The 17,286-nt window shown below is 39.5% G+C and overlaps 1 protein-coding gene across 3 annotated transcripts in view; it reads left to right on the forward strand.

Moving 5' to 3' along the window:
- The window catches only part of BMP5 (bone morphogenetic protein 5), a 58,295-nt gene that overhangs the window by 27,548 nt on the left and 13,461 nt on the right, over positions 1-17,286 (forward strand). For all 3 annotated transcript variants that reach the window (XM_075707531.1, XM_075707533.1, XM_075707534.1), the window contains exons 3-4: positions 1,848-1,996; positions 12,456-12,653. In XM_075707531.1, coding sequence (XP_075563646.1) covers positions 1,848-1,996; positions 12,456-12,653 — 347 coding nt within the window. The remainder of the gene's footprint in view (positions 1-1,847; positions 1,997-12,455; positions 12,654-17,286) is intronic.

The following is a 17,286-nucleotide window of genomic DNA, read 5'->3' on the forward strand; positions in this document are numbered from 1 at the left end:
TGTGAGATCATAATATGTTATATTCCAAACAATTTTACAGTTTTCTATTAAATATAGTGTATGATATAAGAAATATTTATTTAAAAAATCTTAAAAACTGTCACATTCAGAATTAAACTTTTCAGTTTTAAAATTCTGATAAAACTGCTTATTAGAGAAAAAAAAATGGCATTCAAGTCTCCAGAGAGCACTATTTATGAGCTTGTGGTACGTTGTTAATTTGTTCAGTGCTAGCATAGCAGGTCAGGCTCTTTTGAATTGTAAGACTGTTTTCATGTTAGGTCCGGAGGGAGAGTGTATGTTTTCTCCTTGTGAGGTCATTAGCACAGTTCTACTAGAATGGAAGTGATAAGAGCCCAGCAAAAGATTATCCTTTAACAGAAGAAAAAAAGGTTACTTGAAAGAAAGCCCTTTCAATTTCCTTTTCTTTTTTTAAAAAAAACCCCAAACCGCTTTATCATTTCTGAGCTCTTTAACCTGATTCTGCAGATATTTCTCGCATGTAACTAAACATATGCTTGTCATAGCTCATTTGGTCTTATTTTCCTGAGTGTTGAACAACCACAATTTCAAGAGCTATACAAGACATTTTTCAGTATCAGACCTTCTAGGTGCATTTACAGTGCTTAGTCTAGATAAGATAGCAACTTCCTACAATGTTGTTACGTTAAAGCAACATAAGGATACAGTGACAGGACCATTGTAACTTTAAATCCACTTTTTATACACAAAGCCTATTATTTCTATCTGTTTTACCTCTTTAAGCATATGTTCACGCTGTCTGTAAGGTAACTATGATTCTAAGGACTGTGTAAGCCAAGTCTGTCTTTAGTTGAGTTGGACAGTCAAAATTTAGAATAAAATATTTTTTCTTGTATATTATTGTTTTGATTACTATTTATGGCAGAAAAGAAATATGTTTCCATAACTATAGATTTAGGTTTAAAAGGCTAAATGGTGAAAACAGTTTTTAATAATGTGTGTTGCTTTGTAGAAGCATGTAAAACAAAACTGATGAGAGTTAAATATATTGGGTTTAGTGTGGTCATTGTAGTAAATTATTTGTAATACAGATGTGGTTCTGGAACCAATTGTGTCAGGAGATATGTGAAAACAGAACAAATAAACGATCCATGCTAAGCATTTAGTAACACAATTATACTAACTCCCCTGAGCAGCCCTTTTGAATTACTGGAAGATTTCATGGGAACAAATTTGAGAATATACCAGAGAACTGAGGGTTAAAATGTAATAATTACATTATTGAAAAGATATATAATTTCTACTTTGATATAGAGACTTATTTTCTAAACATCTGTACTAATATGAAACCGTCTGAACTGTCATCTATTCATGTTTTGTCATATGATATAGCCGCTGTCATATGTTATTAATAACAGATTTCTTTAGCAAAACTATGCCTTCGAATTTTAGTTGAAATTGTAACGTGATTTTGACTTTTTTTGTCTTTTACACTGAACGGTTTATAAAAGGTAATCTTCCTGAGACATTCTAGTGCTGAAAGATGAATCCTTTATACACAGCCTCAATTATATATTTTGCATATTTATATCAGGAAGCTGGATTTTTCAGATTTTCCAGACCTGTAGTTTTCACATGCTGAGACTCATTTCAGAAAGGCCTCTCAGGGGAAATACCTGTATTATATGTAACAATTACATGTTAGCTACAGCACATGCTGTACTGTGTTGTGATGAGGATATGTCAAAGGATTATTCGTTTGGACTCCAGGAAGTTACTGTCAGCAAGGAAATTAAGGACATTAAAAAAAAAAAAAAAAAAAAAAGAAATTTGAATGCCTTAACTCTCTATTTTCTTTAACTTAGGGATGCAGACTTGTTCCTGTTAGACACAAGAAAGGCTCAAGCTTCTGATGTGGGCTGGTTTGTGTTTGACATTACTGTGACCAGCAATCACTGGGTGATTAACCCACAGAACAATCTGGGCCTGCAACTCTGCGCTGAAACCGGGGACGGTAAGATCATAACTGTAGATCATGACTCCATATATGCTCTTGTCATGTCTTGCTAGGAATCTTTTCTGGCTGGGTGTTTTTTAACTTGACTGGGTGACAATTCACTGAGAGTTTATAAGCAAAGAACATGAGCCTTATCCTGCTGTAGATATAGTCTGCAAGCTTTCTATTATTCTTAATTCTGTACAATATGGCAATTATAAAGCTATACTGAACCAAGTTAAATTAAATGAAGTTTTGGATAAAAGCTCCTACATAGAAAATGACGTTCCATTTTAATGTTCTTCCACTGATGATTGCATTCAGGAAACTCAAGCAGATTTGTGGAATTTTTGTTTTAGAAAGTTTCTAAATATCTTTCTGGGCTGAAGCACAGAGAAAGGTATAAAAAAACCTTGGGACATTTCAGAGGGGACCTCATAGCTGCTGGTACTGATGTTGGAGAAAGGTAAACAATAGGGTAATGTGGGAATTGGTTTTCTATCATTTTAAAAAGAATTAATTTCAAAACATTTTTATCTTGAAACGGGTTAAAAATTTGAAATCTTGAAAAATTTTATTAGCTGAAAATTAGAAAGAACACTATCAAAATTGAAGTCAGAGCTGTGGGGGTTTTCAGTACAAATTTACTAGGCTACAAATTTACTAGGCTTCATTATTCACAGTTATGCTCTTCATTAAAAAGTGAAAATGCATTTCAATGCAAAATAATATTAGAAGAAATGATCTTTACTTAAACTTCTTTAGAAACTAATAAAAAGAGACTTATATACTGTTTTTTCTGTGATGGTTCACTTAATCCATACTACTTTACAAGCAGACTTTCAGATTTAGCTCTTTCTTGTCAAAAAGCTTTTTATGGCAGAGGTCAAGGGACCTATGATGCCAGTTAATCTAAACCTTAGCTGACATAATGTTAATGAGTAGCAGAAGAAACCCTGGTGTAAGGATTAATATTTTTTTCTTCTTTCTTTGTTCTGGCTACATTTTCTCATTGTTTTTGATCTGAATTCTCCCTCAGGCTCAGCTGGGCTGTGAACAAAGCCTCTCATACTTTTTCAGCAAGTGCTCCGGCTGCTGGCAGTTATGCAAAAACTGTCCTCCTTTAGGCATGATGCTTAAAAAGGGTGTTGGCAGGCTTGAACCAGAGCAGAGGATCATTTCACCTAATGTTGCCTATATGGTCAGACTACAGTCAGTGGAAAAGGGAGGCAGCAATGCACAGTAGACCATGTTGCTGTTGCGTTCAGCCATCCTTCAAAAGCACCACACCTGAGCCCGCACTGTACAGGGAGTGGCTCTGTTAGGCAGCCTGTTTTTGTGATGCCATTTTTAAGCCCTTAAAATTCTGGAGAGGTGACACCTCCGTCAGGCATCCAAATTAGGTGGACTGGCTTCTGGCCAGCTTTCCTGCTCCAGAATAAACTCCATCCTTGACTTTTTTTCCAAGAGATTCAAATACAGAAACTCTTGAAAATTAAATATCCATGAAAGACATTCATTAAGAAACCCTGGAATCAGCAATTTGTTGGTTCTAGCCTAAAAATTATATCCGTTCAGTAAACAGCAGGAAAGTTTGTATGGGTAAAAGCAAACCTTTAGATACACTGAAGGAATTGTAAAAGAACAGTTTATGTAAATATTTCCCCTGTCCTACTCCCAAGATCAGAAAGGTGATAGATAAATTTTCTATTTTTAATTCCAAACCCACTGGCAGCTTTACCTTCTGCACCTCACTTATTTGAATTTCTTAACACAGCTGTTTGAATGAGGAGGGAATTCCCTTCTTCCCTCACTTTCTGTTCCCCTTTCAGTTTATTCATGCAAGAAGAGCGCTCTTCCACGGACTAAAGTTTTCAAAACTATAGGGAAGACCTGTGCTACACCACTTCAGCTTAGCACAGTGAAAATCATCCTTTCATGCTCTTACAATTTTGCTCTTAAGGCTTTGATTATTTTTATTGGGTTGCTGTTACTTCTGGAAGCTATTAGAAACACCAGCAGTTGAATGACATGTTTGTGTAGAGACGGGACACGAATTTTTGTACACGACTCAGTATGTAGTGGACTCTGTAACCCAGAGAACCGCACCCACCTTCCCTCCGACCAGTTTTCTATGAAAGCTCAGAGACTGGTTCATATCAACCAAAAAACCTTCCCTTGGCTCAAGTGGACTTTAGGCTGTGCAGGTCTGAAGCACGTTTCTTCATGCCTCCAGCTGTCCATTGAGTTTATGGGAGGTAGAGGAGTTCTGCCCCCACAACTGGAAAGACATTTATGATAAGACCTGATCCATTAACCTTTCTATTTGAACAGACTATTAAACTAAATGGGATTCTGTTAAGTCAGAGGATCCCTGTTTGAGGTATTCAGGTGCTGCACTGGGGCCCTGGATAATGAAATCTGTAAATGCGTACTAATTTTTAGATTTATTCATTCAGCACCTTTAAAATGGGGTGCCAATAATTACTGAGACTCTGGGGTGCTACTATATTGTTATCATTACCATTAACAGCAATCTTTCTTACAGTTATCTTTCAGTGACTTTTTAGGCAATTACTTGTGTAGATATATTTCTTCGGTGATCCCTGAAGATGGTGCATAAATAATAATAATGTCTACATGAGGAATAAAAAAATTTGTAACTGTTTAATAGAGCAGTGTGATAAAAACAACTTTGGAAGAATGTCTGGTTGTTGTAATTCATATTTTTCCCCCTTTGAAAATGCTGAAAAAGTACAAAAAGCCACATGACATTGGAATGTGTTTTCTTTTTTCTTTAAGACAGTATTTGGTATCATACGTCTCATTTTAGCATGAAATGTAGACTTTTTCTCTTAATGGGACGTTTTATTTTGAACAGTAAGAATAAAGGTTTGCATGACACATATGGAAGCTGTCAACATATAATGCACTGTTTCCCTGGGGCTGTGGTAAATTAAGGATCAGGTTTTTTTGATTCTCTTTTTTAATGTCTCCTCAACATTCTGCAGCATCCCCTTTTGGCCGATTCCCTCCTTTTGACACCAAAACTCTCCGTGGTGTTTAAAATGAGAGGTGATCATTTTCACACTGGAAGTGCGGGTGTTAGATAAATTGCAGCATAAAATCAATGCAGATGCAGAAACAATTCGAAAAGCTCCATGTGACACTTTTCATGTATATACACCATATGTCTCTTATGACTTAAAACATGTTCCAGTGAATCAGCACCTTTGTATTAACATTTAACATTTTTATAATTGGGAGTTAGCAACAGTTTGAACATCGCTTTTACTGGAGGAGTATAAATAGCTGTAAGAGTATTGCTTTTGCTGTTTATATCATCACTGAAGAGAACCTAGTGTTGTCTACAGAAAATGGGAGAGGGAGATAACATGTGACGATGACTATTGATGATCCACAGGACAAAACAGGTTCCAAACACACAGCTCTCAATACAACATCCTGGGTAGCCCCCACAGCCATGTGGTTCTGTGCCTTTCCTTAGATTACTGCATCTCTCAGTTATTTTCCATCCACCTGCACATCAGAGGGGAAGAAACTGGTGGTAACTTTGAAAAGCCCACGCTGATTAAGGTGACTTCTGTTACCACATAGTCCTATGGAAGGTTTCCTTGGGCTTTCTTGCTGTCTGAGGTGGGCAGGCAGCAGGAATCCTCAGCTCCCTGAGTCTGACTTTTACTTCAGTTTTTTTTTTTTTTTTTCTTCAGAGCATAGGGAAACTTGAAAGAAATAGGTTCCCTGATCCAAGTGAAGCCTGGGGAAGGCCAATTCTCTCTCCAGCACGTATTTGGGTACACTCTGACGTGTGTCCCCTGGAAGGGGGTTTGGCTCCTAACCCTACATGCTGCAGGAAGGATTGGTGAGGTCCTTCTCCAGCGATGGTGGGGGAGACATTAAGAGACACACTTGCTCTTTTTTAGCCTCTCTTCCTTTCAGCCTGGGCCTTCCAAGGTCTCTTTCTCCTATGAAGCCTTCAGAAAGGCAGCATGGCCACATTCTCTGTGTCACAGAGGGTGGCTGGCTCGCTTTCAAGCCACAGCAACCTGTGGAAGCACCCTGGCTTCTTCAGGTAGTTGGCTGCATACTTTACATGGCCTTGGCCTCACCTTTACAACACTAAATCTCCTCCCAAGGTTGCCCCCAGTCAACCTTGGCACCTGACTTACATGACCATGGTAGCTGTCAGGTACTCTGGAGGATGCTGCTGGGTTGTTACATTTAAGTCTCTTGGTGGATCTGGTATTTACAAGGCAAAGTATCAGGAGTGAGTTCACCTTCATTAGTGTCCTTACAGTGGGGGAATTTAGGATATATATATTTATATTGATATATATATGGGCTTTGGCAGGCAATAGCTCTGCCTAAATTCTGAGCCATCTGGAAGCCATATAGCCATGTTAGCACAGCACTGAACCCGAGCTAATATATCCTGCCCCTCAGCAGGTTTTATTAGCTTGGGCTCAAGCACTGCCTAAGTACAGCTACATGAGTTCTGGTTCAGAGCTGACTTTGGCCAAAGTTACACTAGTAAATTAAACATGCTCAGGAATACTGTATGTGAAACAAGCCGGAGGGATCACTCTCTCAGTCTCCAAAACAGGGTGACCCCATGGCAGCTTCTGTCCTGGGAGAGGTCCCTGCAGCACTGCCTTGGGGTGCTGGGGACTCTGCGGTGGAGCTGGCATAGGACGCAAGTGCACCAGGAGCACCCTCCCACCCTGAGCAGGATGATCTGGCTCCAGCATGTGGGAGTGCTCCTGGGCACTCTTTAATTTACTTAAATAGGTGTAACCCCTGTTTCCAGCTGGGTCAGAAATACAGACAGCATTTTCTTGTGTCTGCTTGTAGCAAGCAATACGAACATACCCTTTGTTAGTTAAGGGCACGCTTACTTTAAGCAGGAGTGGCAGGGAGGTGAGATGGCCTCCTGCCCCTTCTCCTGCCACCACGCCATACTGGTGCATACTGGTCCTGCCTGTACAGCTGTACCACTCCCCCTCCACCCTGCTCCCCAGATGAAGATGAAGGATACATCTGCGTCTCAGCACCAGTATTTTAGAGATAATGGCATTTGTGTTTTGTTTCATTCAGAAGGCTTTTATCCATTTTATTCTTTGGTGGATGACCAATTAATCTAATCTCTCCTTCTTTTATTGTCTTCCTGAACACATTTTTAACTGTGCAGAAAAGTCCTAGGACTCCCACAAGCCATTCACAGTTTAAGTACATTAAAGTGAAAGGATAAATCAAGTACTTAGTGAGCGTATTTGTGTATGATTACATGTGATTTTTTTGTGTAAGCATACATGCTACTGCCACATTATACAGCATATACCATCGTTCCTAACACATTCCCAAGTGCTTTCTTAAGAGCTTTATGAATACCAGAATCACCACAAAAAGATAGGCAAAATTCCTTCAACTGAACTGAATAAAATGAACAAAATGTAAGATTTTAAAACCAAAAGCTGAATCATTAGTTTTGACCAAAGCTGTGAAACCTAGGAAGAACAGAGCAGACCATCCAAGACCACCCATTTTTCAGAATTCCTTAAAGCCTCCAGGGAGCAGAAGAGTTAATAAAACACATGAAGCTTGTTTCAAAAGCATATTTTATGTTGATAAAGATAAATGTGTCCACCAAAGGAAAAGTTTGCATAACAGTTTATGTAGATGATACAATAGAGACACTACAAAATACTTCAGAGTTGGAGTGTTGAGAATGTCTTATATATGGACCATCACATTTGTGTTGTCAAGTTTTCTTTTCTCCTTTTTTTCATAAGCCTTCATTTAAGCTTTGGTAGGCAAACTCTACCTCAATGCTTTTGTGAAGTTCCATTGCTCTCAAGAGCACTGTTCAGGCATGAGAAACCACACAAGTTTCTACCTAATTTTGAAAACTACTATGCAAGCTTTCAGACTCAGGGCCTCAGGACAATTTTTGCTCAAATATTAGACATTATTGGACATTGTATACTCAGGGTCTTTCTCCAAAAGGCCTTTCCCAAACCTCATTTCAGATATCACTCCCCATGAGGAGGAAACCATAGGTGTGGCATTGGAAATTCTCAAGCATCACTGAAGTTTTCATTTCTATCTACAAATATATGAAATTATTACGAAAACAACTACTGTGACCTAGCAATAGTGGTTAATCTGTAAAATGTGTTTTGTGGCTTGTTGAACACTTCTGGAAGTAAATAAGTGCTTGTTTTTCATAACAAAATGAGTGGTTTGCTACAGTTTGATGACTCAGGACAAAATAATGGATCTTGGAATCACTCATTGTCCTGTGTTGCCAGTGTAAATCTGGCCAAGATGCATAATGGCTGAAAGCTCTTGCAAAATTAGTGTCTGCTCAATGCCTTATATAAAATATATACTGCCTGAGGAGAGACAGCCAAGTCACAAATCTTACCACTGTCATTGGCATCCACACTGGTGATCTCAGAAGTCAGCTTTCTGAATGTCATGAAAAGTGAGGTGATGTCTCCAGGTCAGGACTGTGAGACAGATTATTATTGAAAGCTTGAAGGGCTCTTGCATTTCCATTTGGAGCAGCTGGGGGGGGAAATGAACTTTTAAGATGGAACTTGATCAGTTCATGAAAAGAATTGTATGATACGACTGCATGTCACAGGAGAAAAATGGACATAGTGACACAGCAAATAGCTCTGCAGTTATGATCCTGAGTGCTATTTCTATTCTGTGGGTAAAAAAAAAGGAACAAAAGCATCAGGATTGTTGAGTTAGAACCTTTTTATAAGCTGAACTTCACAGTTATTTTTGCAGCAGCATTTCCTTTATTATAAGGGGACAGAATGTGAAAAGACAAATAATATTCATTCAGTTCAGTCAGTCAAACCGGCACTTCCATGCAACCTTTTATGCAAACTGCTAAGGGCACTTTGCTATCAAATAGAATAAAAGCCGAAAATAAGTTTAAATGCCAAGTCAAACAAATACATCTTGCCAAAGACTCAAAATGATATGAATAAGGACTAAGGAGTTCAGCAGATTTGAAACGTAATGCTTTAAATAAGTCTTAGTCTCCAAATATACCTGTCAATATAGAGAAGAGATAATAAATTATCATAGCAGGATTGAGAAGAGCATGCCAGATTGTGAGGAATACAAAGGCTCTGGACTATCCTTGCACAGAGTAAGTCCATCTGTTATGCTTATTTGTTTTTTCTAGGTGTAGGGGCAATTGCACTGATCAGGTTCAGTGGAGCAGGCACTAGCTGAATGCCGGTTTCTTGCAGTTTCTTTTTCTTTTCTTCTAAAGTCTGAAGAAAAGTCTTTGAAATCCTCCGAATTAAAGATATGGTGGAAGTATAAAACCAAACACATTTTTCAGAATGCCTGACCAAATTCAGTTCTTGTTCAGAGATGCTCAAGATAAGCAGAGAGACACACCTTGCTGTTTTGGTTCTACCAGTTTCATGTGGGTGAAGCTCCAAGGGAAGGTGTAGTTAAAGCAGGTCAGCCTGAGTCATTCAGCTGATTTTAGAAAATATTGCCCTAATACCACAGTATGGAACAACTGTGTGCTGGATAGACCTGGATTTTCAGTTGTCATCGAAGCCAAGAGTTTTCTAAATGCTTACAAGAAATGATAGACTAAAACTGCTTACTAAAAATGAAGCCCATGAATGCTTCTTGCTACAAAGGCCAGTTCAGGGTAGTGTAAGATTTTTCTTACTGTATTCTGAAATCCACACTATGGACAAAGGTGAGGGCTACCTAACAGGACTATAGCGCACAGATGCAGCTACTGCTGTGGCAGAAAGCTTGATGCATTTCAGAGGCAGGATACTTTGAAATATCTCCTGTTCAGGAAGGGGCAAAACTTTGCGGTCTTAGACTGAAGGACATCTCCCACACACACACTTTTTTTTTTTCTTTTTTAAATGAAGGATAATAGCAGTTCTGTAAGTGCAAACTTTCTTTTGCACAGAAGCAACCTAAAATGGAGACAACATATGTGGTTTGAATTTCCAAACCAAACAGTTCAGAGATCCTCCTCGGAAGAAATATAGCGTCTCAGGGGCAGTGTATATTTTGATTGCTTCATCTTCTGAAAGTTGCAGTTAAGCTAAGGTATATGATAAACAGAGAGAGAAAAGTTTAATGATGAACCCACAGAAGTCAATAAAAGTTTTTCTGTTGACTGCACTAGAAGCAGATTCAGTGCATATACCATTCATGAAATGAACAAATGGGTCCTAAAAACTCAGGCTGGCTGCTGAAAAGATCAAGCAAATGAAGGAATAAAGTCACATAAGCTGTTTCTGTGTGTAAAAAGGCTGTGGGTTACAGGATTAATTTTTTATAGTATATCTCTATACCCTGAATAACCAAGTAAGCCTTAACTTGTGGAATCTTAATAGCCATCTCATTGCTGAAGCCTAAAGGAAACCCAGAGGAAACTTAATAATATTAAAAGTTATTTTAAAGGGAGTTCACGTTGGTTTGAAGGACATTTTGCTTCACACACAATATCCACCATTGTAAATTCAGAGAACTTAAGATTTAAATTCAGAAAACCTCCACACATCTTTACAGCCCTCAGTATATAAATCTAATAGTATTCTTAAAATGTCCACCAGTAAGGTATTAATCTTTTACAGATAAAATTAAAATTCTGAAAGTCATTGGAACAAAAAATAAAGAAAAATAGTAAAAATATTCCCTCTAGAAATGAGGGGAAACTTGGAACTTTGTGGTAAGAGGCTAGTTTGTCCATGTTGCAATGAATAGAGAATAGTCTCTACAGTTTTTCATATCTGACTTGCAACAGAAGATTGGAACATATAGAAATTAATGTTACTGAATTATTTAATAGTAACTCAAACACATGAAAAGAAGAATTAAAGAAACACAAGACTAAAAAGCCATTTAAAATGAAATCAGAAGCTTCAGCAAATATATTTTTCCCTTGCAGTCAAAAAAGTAATTATCAAAATTGTTCAGAATATGTTGCCAATTACTCTGCTCCATAACTGCTAACTTTCTCAGTTCTTCTCTTGCCTTTGCTGGGCGCTCTGTCACTGGAAACATCTTAAACCAATTTAAAGTGCTACACCTGAATAAACATGTTGTAAAAGTGTTTATGTATTGAAGTGGGTCAGTTCAAGGTATGGTATTTGGCTGGAACTTCTAATTTCTCTTTTTACTGCAAAAGGGCTGCCAGAAGGAGGAAGTCTGAGCTGAATTAATACATTTGTTACAGTGGAAGTAGAATGGAAACTACTTTAACCACAAATCAAACTGCCTCTTTCATTTACGCCAGTGATAGAGTTTTTCTAAGAAATATAGACTCTGGCACACAGCCACTGTAAGTTTGTGTTTGAAAAGGAAACCTATATGCTTATTTCTATAAGGTTTACTCCTATGCTTATTTGCAAGTTCTTTTTCAGGATGATTGAGTTAACAGCATTACATGTTTGTGAGGCAGATGCTCCTTCCTTGCCCGCGTAGCAAACTTTTCCAGTCAGTTTAGAAGAATCCCCAGGCGCCCCGATGCTGCACAGCGCACGCCGTGCCTGTGCCCGTACCTTCCCGTTTAAAGGACCTCTGTGTCCCCCACCCAGCACAGCTGCACAGCTTCACATGACACTGTCTCATTTTCTGACGGTTGAAGGGCTCTGCATAATACACGTACGCACAAAAGTGTTTATGCTGCCAAAATAAATTCTGTTAAGAGCAAGGGTTTATTTGCTAAAATGTCACTGATGCAGTTTCAGTGACTTGCTTTGCTTTCTTTTCTTTTACTGAGGTTTAGATCCTATAATATAGTGAGGTTACCACACAGTCCTGACTGAACAAATATTTTAAAGAAATATGCACATCCCCTGGGAATGGGACCAGAGTCAATAATGTACATATTTCAAACTCTGTTCTCTTGAACAACTGAATGCCTTCCTACCTTTACTAGTGTATGAACATTAGTTCGAGTAACACTCCACAATATCTATTTTTAAAGCAGAATTATATTTATTTATCTACGGTTCTTTTTGCTACTGATTTGCTTTGGGGATATAAGGTTCCACATTTCACACTCAAGTGATGCAAAAATTAGAGGACTGCATTACATTATCCTTTCAATAGCCTATAGACTTTAATGGGGCTCATTTGTTTTTCAGTTCTATACGTGTACATGAGACCGAATTATAATATCTGAGTAATGAATAAGATATATAGTGCACAGAGACTGCAATTTTATGCAATGACAAACTACCTGTAAAGCTGTTGAAACTTTTGTAAATTGTTGAATTTTTTGTCTTTTAAGTTCTGTTCAGCAAAATGTGGTTAGGATTCTTAATCACGTAATTTCCAGATTATGGGCAAAATCCTTGCCATGCTTCAGTCAGTAGTTAAACTCCCACTGTGGCTTCAGGAGGGGCAGAAATTCACCTTTTAACTTACAATTTCCCTTACTTTATAGGTCGAAGTATCAATGTTAAATCTGCTGGCCTGATTGGAAGACATGGGCCTCAGTCAAAGCAACCATTCATGGTTGCATTCTTCAAGGCAAGTGAAGTGCTTTTCCGTTCTGTCCGAGCAGCCAACAATAAAAGGAAAAATCAGAACCGCAACAAATCCAGTAGTCATCAGGAGTCTTCCAGGATGCCAAGTGTTGGGGGTAAGATGAAGCTATGATTTACTACTCTGTTTAGAGGAGTTATGAGCACCTGCTCAAATACAGTGGAGTCACAGCAGCTTAACAAGACACTGCTCATTGGCTGAACTGTCACAAACCGTGTTCCCACTCCATTTCTACCTGCTCCCCTAGTTTTGCTTGAACCTCTTTTGTTATGTTGGCCCCGAGCATGATCTGCCTTCTGTAAGTCAGGTCACTTAACATGTTTCATGGGCTCCTGGATGGTGAAATGCCCAAGTAGTTTGGGAAAGGCTGCACCTGAGCTTGAAACTAGTTCTGGGTAGTAGGCAACTGGATGTGATCTTTGCTATGCATCACCAAAAGGTAGAGAGACTAGAGACAAGGGTTGCACCCCAGCTGTTTGTCAAGGAAGCCTCAGCAAAAGACTGTGTTTGGTCTCTTCTTTAGCTACCTCTCAGCTGAAGAAGCCAAGATGTAACACAAAAATCTGAATACTGGAAATGAGGATGCTTAACCAATCTGACACATACTGATGCAAATACACAGCGTATCCCTGAATGGGAGAGAATTCGATCCCTTGTTTACCTGAAGGTACTGACAATAATGCACATGAAAACATTATTAGTCCCATCACAGCCTGGAGTAAGTTTTGCTCCAAGTCTTTCCTGAAAAGCTCCTTCAGCTGGAGGCACAAAGTCACTTTCTAAATATTCTCATTTTTGAACAAACATTTCTACTTTTGGGGGACAGGATGTGAAAATGTATCTTTCTAGAAGCACGGCAGATCATAGAATCATAGAATCATAGAAAACCATGTTTGAAGGGACCTCAAGGATCATCTGCTCCAATCTTTCTTGGAAAAAGCATGCTCTAGACAAGATGGCCCAGCACCCTGTCCAGCCGAATCTTAAAAGTGTCCAATGTTGGGGAATCCATCGCTTCCCTGGGAAGATTATTCCAATGGTTGATTGTTCTCATTGTGAAAAATTTTGCTTTTGTGTCCAGCCAGAATCTCCCCAGAAGTAACTTGTACTGCCTTGTCTTTTCCATGTGACTTCTTGTGAGAAGGGAGTCTCCATCGTCTTTGTAGCCACCCTTTAAATATTGGAACATGGTGATAAGGTCTCCCCTAAGCCTTCTTCTCTCAGGGCTGAAAAAACCCAGTTCTTCCAGCCTTTCCTCATGTGGCAGGCTTCCCAGTCCTTTGATCATCTTTGTGGCCCTTTCTGGACCCTCTCCAGCCTGTCCAAATCTTTTTTGTGTAGTGGGGACCAAAACTGAACACAGTATTCCAAGTGTGGCCTGACAAGCACTGAGTGGAGTGGGATAATGACTTCTTTATCTCTGCTGGTGATGCCCTTGTTCATGCAAACCAGTGTCCTGTTGGCTTTCTTTGCCACAGCAGCATACTGTTCACTCATATTGAGCTTGTTGTCCACCAGGACCCCCAGGTCCCTTTCCACAGAGCTGCTCCCCAGCTGGGTAGATCCCAGCCTGTGCTGCACTCTTGGATTATGTTTTCCTGGGTGCAAGACCGTGTCCTTGTTGAACTTCATAAGGTTCTCGTAGCCCACTCTTCCAGCCTATCCAGGTCTTCCTGCAGGGTGGCTCTCCCTTCCCGAAGTGTCCACTTCCCCACTCAGTTTGTTATCCTCAGCAAACTTCATCAGGGTACACTGGATTCCATCATCCTAATCACTTATGAAGATACTAAACAGTGTTGGGCCCAATATCGGTCCCTGGGGGACCCCACTTGTGACAGGTTGCCAGTTTGAAAAGGAGCTATTTACCACCACCCTCTGGGTGCGGCCTGTCAGCCAGTTCCCCACCCACCACACAGACTACTTCTCTAGACTGTAATGCATCAGTTTCTCTAGGGGGAGGCTGTGGGAAACCATACAGAAAGCCTTGGAGAAATCCAGGTAGACAATGTCCACCGCTCACCCCACATCAACTGAGCAGGTTACTTTGACGTAGAAGGTGGTCAGGTTTGTCAAGCACGATTTGGCCTTGGTGAATTCATGCTGGCTTTTCCCAATCATGCGTTTCATTTGATCTGTGATAGCCCCTAGGAGGATTCATTCATAACTTTCCCAGGGACTGAAATAAGACTGATGGGCCTGTAATTTCCTGGATCCTCCTTGAAGCCCTTCTTACAGATGGGGGTGACATTAGCCTTCTTCCAGTCTTCTGGGATGTCCCCCGATCTCCATGACTTCTCTATGATTATGGAGAGCAGCCTCTCAACAACCTCAGCTAGCTCTCTTAACACCCTTGGGTGGATATTGTCAGGGCCCATCAATTTGTAGGGGTCAAGCTCCTGTAATAGTTCACATACCAACTTCTCCTTCACTGATAGATCTGGTACCAGCATACCAAAACCTCAATATAGATGCTATTCTTAAGCCCTGTGGATGTCTACAAGTAAGCAAATTAGTATTTAGTGGAAAGAATTCAGCCCTGGAGTGGAACACATCTATTTGAGGAGAATCATTATGAGCATTATGCATTACTTACATCTATCTCAGAACCTCTAAAGTGTCAGACTAGAGACTCCTCTAATATAATGCATAAACCTTTCCTTGATCTTCTGCACAAGGATGAATTTTGCCTTAACAACCACAAATTGGTACTGAGCTGCTGAAGAAGTCATAGAAATTATTAACATTCTCTCTTCATTAACTGCTTAAACTTCCTGATTTTTTGAAACAATGCACGTTAAAAATTGACTGAGCAGCTTGTAATTCAGATGTGGTTTAAGCACGCACATCAGTTAAGGTTGCTAGCTGATGCTCACTCTAAATTCATTCACTTCAGTAGGGGAACTGAATCTGTATTTTTTTCTGCACAAACTGTTCCTTCTATTTTACTGCTATCGTATGATGCACTTTCCTATTTTCATAAAAGGGCTTTGGACTTAATGATACAACATGACGGTGGGGTTTGGGGGGGGTTGTTTGTTTGTTTGTTTTTAAATACAGTCAAACATGATCTGTGCAACTGCATTAACTCCAAAATACAGTATCTTACCTCAATGGTAAGTAATATTCTCTCTGCACAAAAAATATTAAGAAAAGGTTTTTCGTATTTCCTGGAAAATGTCTACTTATTTTAAGAATTACATTATTTTGAGGGAGGGGAAATCATAGTAGTACATGGTATATACAAGATGCCTAAATAAAAGTATAATACTTCCACATTGTATCCCATCTTTCTAGTCCATGAGGAAATGAGAATTGAACAGATTTGTCAAGCCTCCTTGATTATACTAGGAAAGCTGAACACAAGCTCCCTGCTGGTTTAACCTGGGAAAAACTCAACCATAACACATGCCAGCAAGTTGCATTGGCATGAGAATTATCTCTGGAAGAACTGTCTGCATGTCTCAAAACACCGGCCAGCCTCATCTGTGCATCCAGTTGTGCTCCAGAGCTGTTGTAAAACAAGAAAAACAGAACATCTCTAGTGAAATGAGCATTATGAAACAAATTTTCTCCTAACCTCTTTAGGCCACCAGTCTGCATAAGCGTAGAGGTGCATCACTATATATGTTGATCCATGTCAGATCTCTGTCAAAAAAGGCTGCAGTCCAAGAAAACCATACTGTTAAAACAAAACTAGGTTAAGAAGCAATTGCATGTGCAGTTGCATCAAAGGCAGGGGCAGCAACCTCTGACTGGAGATGAAGGCAGTAAGATGTGGGCAGGCTGGAATAGGTGGCAAAGCTGAAGGCAGATAAGTAACCACAGCCTCACACAGCAATGTTCTACATAGCAAAAATGCTTGGAGGAGTAGCTCCTGCACCATGGCAAATTAGCTTCCTTGCAGTTTGCTTCAACAGTCCCTATATCACAAAAATCTTCTTTTATTTGCGTGCCATTAATGATCAGTGATGGGACTTTTAATGCTATAAGTGATTCAAAACACTTCTTCTTTTAATAACTGTTGCAACAATACTCATTAAAATCTGCAGATGAGCACACTGATGGCTACAAAGGCAATGCACAGATTCTATCCAGATGCTCCACTGTGCAAAAAAGACGCGAAGGAGAGAACACATTCTTATTCCCAGATCTTCACGTCTTCACAGAATACAGGCAGAGTCCTTCCATGGGGACAGCCTGTTATCAGGGAAAAGCTATGCCCTTTTCCTCCTATTCACCAGCCCCAGGAACTGTACAAGTGCAGTGGATATGCTGGATCCTTGCGGGCTTGTGGGAGAAGGCTGATTAGTACAATTCATCTCTTCATATTTAAACCAAAGAAAACCCAAAGAATTCTATCCATCATCTTCCTCATGGCAGCCTGTCAATAGACCATATTCAATTCTCATCTACCCCCTGATGCAAGACACTGTTGATGCAAATGACACAATGATGGGCAAACATCATTGTCTGATGTAGACTGTTGTTTCTCAGCTTGTTCCATAATCTTTTTGCTACAGTATCATCTGCATAGCCAGAGGTTATGTAGCCAGACCCAGATAGGTATGCTGTCATTTATATGTCATAGGATTTGGTTATACTTTTCTCTGCAGATCAATACCAACTTTACTAGTCATGCCTGCTTTTTCTCTTTTTTTTTTTTGTTCTTCCTCTTCTGTTTCTTCACACACACACCCACCCTTTTTTTTCCTCTTTCTCCTTCTCTTTGC

Source organism: Pelecanus crispus, chromosome 3, assembly GCF_030463565.1.
Source record: "Pelecanus crispus isolate bPelCri1 chromosome 3, bPelCri1.pri, whole genome shotgun sequence".
Taxonomy (NCBI): Eukaryota; Metazoa; Chordata; class Aves; order Pelecaniformes; family Pelecanidae; genus Pelecanus; species Pelecanus crispus.